The sequence below is a fragment of the Morone saxatilis genome, unplaced genomic scaffold, assembly GCF_004916995.1.
Source record: "Morone saxatilis isolate NCDOM2014 unplaced genomic scaffold, NCSU_SB_2.0 Contig16, whole genome shotgun sequence".
Taxonomy (NCBI): domain Eukaryota; kingdom Metazoa; phylum Chordata; class Actinopteri; family Moronidae; genus Morone; species Morone saxatilis.
The window spans coordinates 19,273,198-19,284,875 of NW_023339718.1; the positions used below are offsets into that span (position 1 = coordinate 19,273,198).

General features: G+C 39.2%; 1 protein-coding gene across 5 annotated transcripts in view; it reads left to right on the top strand.

Annotated features, from left to right (window-relative positions):
• rufy3 (RUN and FYVE domain containing 3) overlaps window positions 1-11,678 on the top strand; it is a 17,179-nt gene that overhangs the window by 1,118 nt on the left and 4,383 nt on the right. For 2 of the 5 annotated variants that reach the window (XM_035657858.1, XM_035657860.1), the window contains exons 2-13: window positions 4,218-4,391; window positions 4,672-4,789; window positions 5,067-5,168; window positions 5,364-5,487; window positions 6,160-6,224; window positions 7,154-7,219; window positions 7,315-7,384; window positions 7,915-8,004; window positions 8,326-8,409; window positions 8,578-8,745; window positions 9,653-9,750; window positions 10,848-10,967. In XM_035657858.1, the coding sequence (XP_035513751.1) occupies window positions 4,218-4,391; window positions 4,672-4,789; window positions 5,067-5,168; window positions 5,364-5,487; window positions 6,160-6,224; window positions 7,154-7,219; window positions 7,315-7,384; window positions 7,915-8,004; window positions 8,326-8,409; window positions 8,578-8,745; window positions 9,653-9,750; window positions 10,848-10,967 (1,279 nt within the window). Of the gene's footprint in view, window positions 1-1,659; window positions 2,282-4,217; window positions 4,392-4,671; window positions 4,790-5,066; window positions 5,169-5,363; window positions 5,488-6,159; window positions 6,225-7,153; window positions 7,220-7,314; window positions 7,385-7,914; window positions 8,005-8,325; window positions 8,410-8,577; window positions 8,746-9,652; window positions 9,751-9,890; window positions 10,643-10,847; window positions 10,968-11,678 lie in introns of those variants that run through there. The other 3 variants (XM_035657859.1, XM_035657862.1, XM_035657861.1) reach the window with 3 other exon arrangements.

The window sequence follows — 11,678 nt, forward strand, 5'->3', positions numbered from 1 at the left end:
CCCCTCTCTGTGCTGTTGAGTGTTACTCTCTCCATAGTGTTTCAGTATGAAACCAAGTGACATCTGTGATTTGGGTCAAACTGTATCTTCTTTGTCGATTGGTCGACCAAATCTAGTCGCTTGGTTTTGTTCTTGTTTCAGTTTGTTCTCGCTCATTCTGTCCTTCAGGTATTTTATATTAAAGAGAGTGAGTTTGGCACTCAAATGAAAGTCAATGAGTCATTCAGTCGGTCACCAAAAGACATGAATCGCTCAGAATTAATCATTTAAATATCAAGAAAATCGTTTGTGGCTGGCTCCTGGAATGTGAGGATTTGCTGGCTTCTCTCTTGTATATATATATTACTATATTATTAGGATATATATATATATATAATTGTAAATTGATTATTCTTGGGTTGTGGGCTGTTTCTGCAATACATGCACTCTGAGAAGTTATGGTGGACACATTTACAATTTTTGTACATTTTCTTCATTTAGAAAATAATATAGCCTGAACAATACTGCTCTCAGTGCTCTGTACTTGTTATTAATTGACCGACATAAAACAATACCGATATGTCAAATAATATCAATATATTTATATATTTGTATTGGTCTAGGTCTATTATTGATAATGGAAATGATTAGTTAGTGAGTTGAACAGGAAACATGGAGAGAATACAAAACAAAGGTCCTAGACAATGTAATGATGTCAGTGTCTGGGCCACAGGGACAGTACTGTACTGGTCTTTAATTATTATATTACAATAAATCATTTTGCATTAATCTGTGACAAAACCATAATTCTGATGCAACAGTTTGATCCACAGTAATTCTTTAATTAAATCGGCCGTCCAAGGAATCATATGACTGTCTCTTTAGGTATGTCAAGTCCTAAGAAGACCTTTTCAAACATTCATATAATAAGTGGTTTGCATTAAACCGGGCACATAAAACATGACTGAGCTTACATATTGACTCGGTAAATATTTGCCTGGTTCTTAAGGTTGCTCACTTGTCATAACTACTTAATTTTCTCAATGAATCGGACTGTTGTAGCTGAGTGAAATGGACAATGGGTGCTCTGTTGGATGGTCATTTTGACCACAATAACAAATGTCGTAATGTCAGTATATTGTTTGTGTTCCTCAAAACCACATTTTTATTTTATTTTGTTTTTGTGTGTGTGTATTTTTTTGTCCTCTGGTAGAACCAAATGTCACTCCCTTAATGTCATCAATATCAAGTGTTGCTTTTTATTTTTTTTTTCCAAGTATGGGTTATTCTTCAATTTCAGATTTTTATAAGAGGTGCGTCACTTGGTTTCTCCAAGTGGGAATTAAAATAACATGATAATTATTAACATCCAGTACGTTTGGCTTCATTACCCTTGTTGCTCACTGCTGTTGGGGGTTTCACCGTCCGGCTGCAGGCGGCTCAATAATTGCAAATAACAGGCCTCTGTTTCAGGTCAGGGGACGCTGCTGATGCTTGAGAGACAGATGATTCCTCTTGCTGCATCATTAACATTGGCTGGGTACTCTGGGGACCCCACCTCCCCCTCCTTCTCTTTTTATGCATGCACCATCTGCTCACGTGACACTGTGTTGCTGTACCCAGCACTGCTGTCAGCCATCTTGGTCAACACCCACCCTGTGCATTCACTGCGGTGCACAGGCAGCCCAATCAGAGCGTACCGGTGCTAAGCTGACCGGAGGAGGGCTGTGATTTTCAGCACGGCGCTCTCTTGCATTTTAAATCCCCAGTCTGCACAAAAGGGATAACGAGAGGTTCCAGAGGAGGAGGAGGTGGAGGAGGAGAGGGCAGGGCAGCCTTTCTCCAGACAGCAGCGTATTTCACTCAGTTGTAACAAGGAAGAGAGGAGGCACAGAGAGGAGGAGGAGAAGCAGCACCCTTCCTAACACCTGCTGAAAGCTGCTGTGGGCCTTCCCCGTCTCAGCCTTTTACCTTCTTTGTTTTGATGCTCTTTTCATCCTCTCTGATTTCCTCGTCTCTCTGACCCGTTGCTTTTTTGGGGCCTTTTACTGGCTGCTGGAACAAAAGCTACTGCGCCTTTTTCCCTCGGTGGTGTTGGCTTTGCCTCGCATCAGCTGAGTCATCATGTCTGATCTGACGCCTCAGAGCGAAACCCCGACCCCCACCACTGACAAGATCACCCAGGCTGCCCGGGAGACCATTTATCTCTGCAACTTTCGCGTGTCTGTCGATGGCGAGTGGCTTTGCCTTCGCGAGCTCAACGACATCTCCCTTACCCCAGACCCAGAGCCGGCCCATGAAGGTAATGTGACAGATTAGCTCAGAGGAGGTTTGTGGGCACAGTGTGATCTCTGTTAGGGCGTGGTGATACCCAAGGTCTCCAGATGCTACGCGTTTTATCTAGTGGACTGTGGTAATGTGTCCCGTTTGAGCTGTGTCATAATCGATTTCGGGGGGGGGGGGTGAGACGGTTGGATGTCTGAGAGTTGCACAGTGGGAATGACGCCGCTTGTAAATAAGCTAGGGCTAGGCAACAAAACAACCAGGAAGTGCCGGTTGTTTTGTTGTGAGAATGTATTAGCTTGCAGTAAATCAAATTGACAGGAAGTGTGCAATAGATAATTCTGGTGTCTGTTTTCCTTGATCTGATCAAATGGAACAATCACACAGCAGAAATAGGTGCATGTTTTTGATTTGTACATCTTTAACTCTGAGATAAAAACAAAACAGGATGCAACAGAGTCCAGATGTTTAAATGTGGCAGTGCACAGGTGATGCTGCAGACTGTACTGGAGTTTTGTGGTAAATTTGATGGAAAACAAAATATCTGCTGTCCAGCAAGACTCTCCTCTTCCTCATCTCCTGCCACACCGTCTCTCTGTAGAGAACAGGCAAATTGGCAGGTCCACGTTTTTTCCTGAGAAAGAAAGGCAGTTCAGAGCATTGCAGTACTTCGACCTCCAGCTCTTCCTCCAGAAGCAATTGTTGTCTGTAATGACATTACACAGGAACATTAACCGACAATGACAGAACATTTTATTTTGTCATGCTACTGAAAAAAAAAAATGTTTACATTTAACTTGAGTTGTAGGGCTGGATGCAAATTTTTATTGTAACATTTATTCTGGAATTCACTTTTCACACATGTTGGTTCCTGCACTTTTGTTTTTGTGTAGCAGGAGAACTTCTGAAAGGGGAACACTCAAGTTTTTTTGTTTTTTTTATGAAGCTTCCTAGTTTTGGTATTACAGTTACTATGTGAAAAAAAATGCATCTGACTATAATAATAACAATATGAAATTGTGTTTAATGTAAATTTGCATTTTAAATAGCACATTGTTATTCACTGCAGAAACTGTGTTTACAATTGCATGTCAACTTGTCTCTTTTGATTTGGTCTGAATCAAATGAAAAGCTATCATGTTGTTGCAGTCTGTCTAAAAAAAAGAGTTCATTAAAGAGAACAGAAAATAGAATATCCTTCATTAACCAGCTGGCCACTTTTATCTCAGTATTTAATTGCTTTTGGTATGTAAATTGCTTAGTCTTAATTATTTGCAATGGAGAAAAAAAACAGCAACAACAGACCACACTTGTGTTGTCTTTTTGTCAACACAATTACCTATAACTAAAGTCAATGGAAATACAAACTACTGACCAAATGTATTGAATATATTAATAATGTAAACAAATAACCCTGTGGAACTCCTCCACTTAAAGGCTCTATGTCTGCATCTACTTACATCAATAATGGATTAGGCACAGACGCACAGATGGATCATATTAAGAATTAAGTGCTAATTTTATTATTTTAAAAAAAAAAGTTGAACCCTTTTCTCTTTCAAAGCTAACCATTGTTTTAGGTTTATGGTAAATATATATAATAGGTTTTGCTGTGTTAGGTCTTAAAGTCAGTTTTAGGTTTCATATTTAAAAGTAAAATAATTTCTATAATGAAACAAAACTTTTCTTCCTTTGCAACTTTTCAACAAAAGCTTGTTGGTTTTGTTACCTTGTCTTGTATTTGCATACCAAAACTACATTACTTTTACTTCCTTAAAAATTGGGTCTTGTGGCATTGCAGGAAATACAGAACCAACTAAAATGTTTTTCCCCCTTTGACTCTCGATAAATTTAGCTCCTGAGTCATTCCTGGTGTTAAATCTTTGTCTGTATCATTACTATGAGAATATATAAGGATATTTTCATGTCGTTGTTTCTTTCTTTTTCACTTTTAGATCCCAAGGATCCCATTGCAATCGAAAGGCTTAACTTGATGAACATGGCCAAACTGAGCATCAAGGGCCTGATCGAGTCTGCTCTCAATCTCGGGCGCACACTTGACTCTGACTATGCACCTCTCCAGCAGTTCTTTGTTGTGATGGAGCACTGTCTGAAACATGGTTTGAAAAGTATGTATAGCACACTTCACACTGTCATCTGTTAAAAACTGCATAATTGTTAGTCTATAAGGTTTGAGAACAGACATTTTACCCATTCAGACATATCAAAGAGATGAACAAGGAATAAAACTGACAGATTTGCTGACTTAATGTTTTGTATTTACTGAAGTCAGGGTACTCATTTTTAGTTATTTATCTATTCCTGGTTAGTATGTGGTGATCATTCTTATATGATGACTCGGTGACCCAAATTTCTCAAAATGAACTTGCATTGTCTCTCAATCATCAGCCAAGAAGACCTTCCTGGGGCAGAACAAGTCATTCTGGGGGGCGTTGGAGCTCGTCGAGAAGTTGACGCCTGAGGCAGGAGAGATCACCGCCAGTGTAAAAGACCTCCCTGGCCTCAAGTGAGTCTGCTATATCGATCCAAATAACACTGACGCATTTCTCTGTCATAACTTTTTGTCATTTTGCTGACATTATCGATATGTGTGCACAAAACCATGCCATGAAACATTGAATAGCATGGGAATTACTCCTTTTGGCTAAAGTTAGCCCTGGTTGCCATTTGGTTGCTCCTTTGCAAGTTGCCATTGTTTAGCAAAGATTGTGAGGAGTTGTTTGTAATATATTGTGTTAAGTTTCAAGTGTATTTATTTGCAATTCTCCTGCATTTGACCACAGAACTCCTCTAGGAAGAGGGCGTGCCTGGTTACGACTGGCCTTGATGCAGAAGAAACTGTCAGACTACATGAAGACCATCATCAACAGAAAGGACCTGCTCAGGTGTGTTTGTATCATACTGTGTTGAGACCCACTGGTATCAAGAATAAAACATTTGCTAAACCTATATCTCGAATATATGTCTTTTTTGTCCTCTAGAAGTTCAGTTCAAGCATGTGCTGCACATTTAGAAATGCTTAAACAAAAGCAGTTTTTTGGTCGGTTACAGTATTTCTAACTCTTGTCTCTTCTCTGCAGTGAATTCTACGAGCCAAACGCGTTGATGATGGAGGAAGAGGGAGCAGTCATCGCCGGGCTGCTCGTTGGACTAAATGTCATTGATGCCAATCTGTGTATGAAGGGAGAGGACCTGGACTCTCAGGTAGTTCGGCCTTTACCCTCACTTCTGCCACCACTCAGAGCTGCAGTAACGCAAGAAAGACCAAAATCTAATGGACCTAACTTTTGACTAGTGGGTGCAGAAAAGGACAGAAGGGGGGAAAAAATCATAATTTTCACACAATATTTAAATTGAGAATTGACAGTCAGCTGCTTCAAACACCTAGAGGTAAAAAAACATATCAGACCTGTGTACCATTAGTCCATTAATGCTCCACATTGCAGTTTTAAAACAAGCAGTTCTTTTTACCTTCATCATTGTTCCTGTATTAATTCCATTCAGCCTTTGTAAACTACTCAGGAATCTCTGCTTCAGGCTCCATTGATAGTCCATTTTGGGGAAGTGTCCAGAATGACTGGGAGGATTGGCAGGTTGCCGGTTTGTCATCAGATTAGTGAAGTATTATTCTATAATGAAGTTAAACCTCTCCAGTTACAAACCTCTTGGCGGTTGGAGGTTGGCTGAGGACATAAATACATCAAAGCCAGGACAAAACTCCCTTGTGTTAAAAAGTGCACACATTAGTAAGGATCTTCCAGAAGCATGTCATTTTTGCATTTTGCTTTCTTTTCTTTCTTTTTTAGTTGTCATAAGATCTGCAATGTGGTTTCAATTGTCATTGATTTTCTGTTTCTTCTTAAATTACCTCTGCAGGTCGGGGTGATTGATTTTTCAATGTACCTCAAAGATGGTGGACACAGTAGTAAGAGTGCAGAGGGGTGAGTGCTGCTTTTTAATCTTTAACCACAGTGATTCTTGTTTCTGTCCATTTTAGTCTCTTAAACTGCTTAACATCAAAACTCAACAACCTGGGCTTTTTTTTATTTGTAAGACATTATGTTAGCTTTTAGCTATGATCTTTGTAGCTGAGATCTGAGTGACTCTCATAGACTGGCCATCAATTTAAATGTTTATCATTGTTTTCGATGATTTGGCCCCTCATTGTTTGAATGTTAAGTAGCAGACATGGCAAAAATTAGTTTGTTGTTTGTTCACTTTGCTTAATTATTATGATGGAGAGATGAATGAAGAAATATAAATCTTAGTCAAATAACAGTTATTAAATTAGGGCAATTAGCAATTATTGCTTAAGCTGCCAATTATTTTCCTGATTAATCATATGGTCTACAAAATATCAAAAAACTGTAAATTGTCTGATTAACACTCCCAAATCATTCAGACATTTAGACAGACAAAGACTCACATGTAAGAAGCTGTAACTGTCAAATGCTTGACTTTTTTGCTTGAAAAATGAATTAAAACAGTTCATTGATGATCAAAAAAAGTTGCCACCTCATCTTCTGTCGACCAAATGATTGTTTCAGCTCTACTGGTACCAGACAAGCTGTTAGTAGTGATTTAAAAAATGTTAAATGTTAAATACCAACAATCGAACAGTTGTGTCACTGCTATGCCACTGACTGTGGGAAATACTAACTGGGTCAGTAAGACGGTTTGGGAACATATTTGTATTCTGATGTTTTATACATGAAAGTGAGCTGCAGTGAAAATATTAGACGTTCTTCAGTGGGCTGCAGTCAATGATAAACAGTGAATTATTTGAGTTATTATGTAAATTCAAAGCAAGGTAAACTAAGCTTACTGTGTTTTCTGTCTTTTCTTCCATCCTCTCTTTCTGCTCCTTCAGCGATGGTCAGATCACAGCGATTCTCGATCAGAAGAATTACGTGGAGGAGCTGAACAGACATTTGAAGTTCGTCAGAGTCACCGTCTCTCTCTTCGTTCTCTTCACCTGGTTCAGCAGCTTGCTGAGCTCGTGACTAATGTGATATTTCTGTCTGTTTATAGTGCATCAGTGAATAACCTCCAGGCCAAGGTGGACGCTCTGGAAAAGTCCAACACAAAGTTAACAGAAGAGGTGAGAATCATTCAGCGCTGAACTTTCAAGACAATATTTCATCTCTGCACTAATACTTTTCCTGAAAGGTTTTATATTCGCAGTTAACTTGTGACTGGATCTTGCACTAGAGCAACAGCATCTCGGACCAAACAATGGGACAGAAATAAAATAAAACTCACCAAAAACGTCTTTGTTTGTCTTTTGACAGTTCTTCCAACAGTCACCAAGTGGTTTAGTCGAAATAATTAGTCTAAGAGTTAGATGTGAAAATATTTTTGAAACGTGCTGCAATGTTAATTTTAATTGTGGACAAATGCACCAAAGTCAAAGTTAAAAGTGCTTGTTTTTGCCACTGACTGGCTCAGGTTGTTAATACAAGTGTCTGATCCCTACAAAGATAGACCTTTTGAGCTGTTGTATCAGTATGAGTATCGGAGTCGAACCCGCAGCCCCTGCAGCAAGGACTCAGCCTTGGTACATGGGGCGCCAGCTCTACCAGGTGAGCTATCTTTGTTTACCAAAATGTTTGCTGACTTTTGTCTCCGCAGCTCGCAGTGGCAAATAACAGGATCATCACTTTACAAGAAGACGTGGAGAGAGTAAAGGAGGAGAGCTCATATCAGCTGGAGTCCAGAAAGGTGAACACATCTTCAATTCAATTGTTTTTCCTCCTTAAAACTGAGTATGATAATCCTCCCCACATTGTAAAACTGTAACTTTCGATGTTCTGACACAGCTCGTGGCCAAATACGTTTAAAATCAGCTCATGTTGATCATACTGTGATAGATATTGATATGGGACAGATGTTCATGTCGTGATATTAATATTAGACAATCCAGGGTTAGCTTTAAAGTTAAATACTTACATTTACAATATACATTTACATCCATTATAGCCTACATTTGGAATGTAAATAAATATATTTATATCTTTGTTTTTACTCCTGGCCTTTTTCCAGGCCTTAAGAAGTGACTCAGCACCAGATGGACAAGCCCTGGGTGAAACACGCAAGCAGCTCAAAGAGGAAACATTGCTTCGATTGGTGCGTTTCAGGCTCTTAACAATACTTTTCCACTCTTCTGTTTAGATTTTCGTCGTGGATTTCTGAGTATTTCTAGATGTTATTTGTGTGTGCCTGTCCCTATATTTAATGTCAGCCGTCTTGTGGTTGGGAAGCGTGTGTTTGAGCTTAGAGCTGATGTCTGTGCAGGATGTGGAGAAGGAGCTGGAGGTGCAGATCGGGATGAAGCAGGAGATGGAGCTATCCATGAAGATGCTGGAGAAAGACATCTGTGAGAAGCAGGACGCTCTGGTGGAGCTCAGACAGCAGCTGGAAGACCTTCGTGCCATCAACCAACAGCTTACCCACAAGTCACAGGTAAGGCTGCATTTTAAGGGTTCTACCACTTAAAATATTACTTTTTTGTGAAACATTGTGACTTAATCTCAAAATTGTCCGACTTTATTCTCAAAATCAGGATTTTATTTTACAGTAGTTGCCTTAATACACCTTGTAGTATTCAGTAATTGAGTTAATCTAAGCCAGGAATGTGTTTAAATACCCAAAATCTTCAAGTTTCAAGTTGATGTGACACTGCTGCATTGTAGGTTACATGGCAAAACAAAACACTCACTCAGTTAGCTAATAAAAAAAGTGTTCCCATTTCAAATATATCATTAAATGGCATCCTCAACATAACATAGAAACACAAGACTCACCTGGTTAATGTAACAATCACATGTGTTTATGTTATGGAGTGGAAAAGCACATTGGTAGTTAGCTATTTGCACAGATTGTCAACTTTTATCAAAGAAGCAGATATTTTCTAACACAGTTTTTAATATTTTTCACTGATGATTTAAAGGAGCAGTGTATTGGATTTAGTTGCATCTATTGGTTTGTCCATTCTGAGCTACTGTAGAAACATGGCGGTTCAACATGGTGGCCTCCAAATTAGAGGACCTGCTCCCTCTTAAGATTAAATTTTCTTTCTAATATAACGAAAACACAACGATTCTTCTTTTGTGTTTGTGTGGTGATTATACACTAATGAAAACATACTTAAGAATATTATATTCAATTTCTGCCAGTAGATCCACCTACATGTTACACACTGGACCTTTAACCAGAGTTAGAGATAGAGTTTTATGACGATCCAAGCTGTAGAAGTGCTCCGACTGTCAGTCATCTAGTCTGTGGGAAAAATGAAGACAAAAACGTAATCTTCCGAACATGTACAGAGATTGTTCGTTTCCAGTTGACCAACATGGCTCTTCCTCCTCAGAGCGCAGATGCCAGCTCTAAACAGAAGAGTGAAGGCATCGCTCGCCTGGAGGAGAAAATAAATCAGATGACAGGGACTGTGAAACAGATGGAGACCAGGTGAGGACAGTTCTGCACAGCCATGACTGATATTGTGAATCAACTCTTCACAGAATCACATACCAACAAAAAACTCTGTTTTTCTCTCTCCACTTTCACCATCATTATTTTTCATTATTTTCTTTAAATCATTTAATCAGTGAGAAACATTTGGTGAAGCAGGCCAGAAATCTGAACTCAGCAGCAGGGAAGCTGCTGCAGCTGCAGCAGTAGCTCCCTGCTTTCATAATTCTGAATACAAACATACGACCCTGCCTAATATAGAAATAATCAAACTAGGATGTTATCTTTTCTGTACGATGCTCCTTTGTTGTTGAAAATAAAACCATTTTCCCACAACCTCCTGCAGTGGCTCTCCAGCATCAGCTTTGAGTAGTGTGGACTGAATCGATCCTTTTAGCAGCCCTTAATCCTTGTGTTCTTTGACAGATGTGTTTGCCACATCAGATTTATACTTTTGTTTGGTCGGCATTTCTTACAAGTCCCCCATTAATGCTTTCTGACAAAAGTAAGAGGAGTAGACAGCAGGGTGTCTGAAAGTCCACTGTGGACAGTTTTAAGATTTGATGGTGTGCTGATCAATGTGCTAATGGACACATTCTAGGTATCTGGGAGGTAGTGGACTTGCTGTAATGGTATTCCAAAGAATTTCCACCACTACAAGAGACTGTGCTTGAATATTTTCAGCCAACAGAGACTGACTGAATAAACAAAGGAGAAAATAAGGACTGATGTTGTCATTTGGTGATCCACTTAAGTGTAGATGGCCATGACAGGAGCAAGATAAAGCAACAAGAAAAGGGCAAAATTAATTTATTAATTTTGAATTGTATGTGAACATAACATTGGTGTAAACTGTAGTAATCATTAGGCTAATAAAACAATAAACAAACATGGCCTGCTTCATCTTCTTTGGCTAAAGTTTCCCTGATTTCCTCGTTGGGTTTCAGTCCCCAGACACTTTGATCTTTTTGTCATTTTGGAGTTTTTTTATTTATTTAATTGACATCACTTTCCAACCGTGTTTCTTTTTTTTGTCAAGTTTTCATTTTACCATAAGTTTATGTGACACCCCCACCCCCCCCTCCCCAAACCAGATGCAAACAGGCTGAGAGAGAGAGGGATCTGGCTTTAGAGGCCAACCGGCTCTTCAAACAGGACTTTGGAGACAAAATCGACAGTCTGCAGGTGGAGGTGGAGCAGCTGAGGAAGCACAGGTAAAGTCAGAGGAACACTAAATATCAGTAAAAGCTTTTAAGAAATGTTGCCTGTGAATCTAAAGCTTGACATATGTCATTCCTCTGTGCCATAGAGCTTCATTGTTGTGTAAAAACTATTAAAAACAGATCGATGAGCCACACTGTTGAACTGGGTGATATGTTCCTTTATTACCATGAACACACACTGTAGTTTATTTTCTTTATGTATTTTGTGAGGGGCTTTTATTGCTTTTAGTTGACAGTGACAGCTGTAGAGTGACAGAAAAGGGGGGAGAGAGTGGGGATGACACGCAGCGAAGGGCCACAGGTCAAAGTCTGCAGCAAGGACTCAATCCTACATATTGTCCTTCAGCAGCAGTGGAATGTAACAAAGCAAATTTACTCAAGTACTGTAGTAGTTTCGAGGCACTTGTACGGGGAAATGACTGAGCCAAAGTGCCACAGGTAGGGAAGTCAGAAAGTATCGATACAAGGGCTAACGCCGTTGTTTTTTTCATGACATTTGTTAATAAGGAAAATATTAAATCAGAATTGGGTTTATTGCCAAGTAAGTTTACACATACAAGGAATTTTCCTTGGTGCATAAGAATCACAAACAATCAAGGAATTAAATATAAATAAAGATAGAAAGATCTAAAGCTGTACAAGAAAGATATTTACAATGTGCAAGATAGAAAAACCAACGGTAGTGCATTAATGTAATGCATA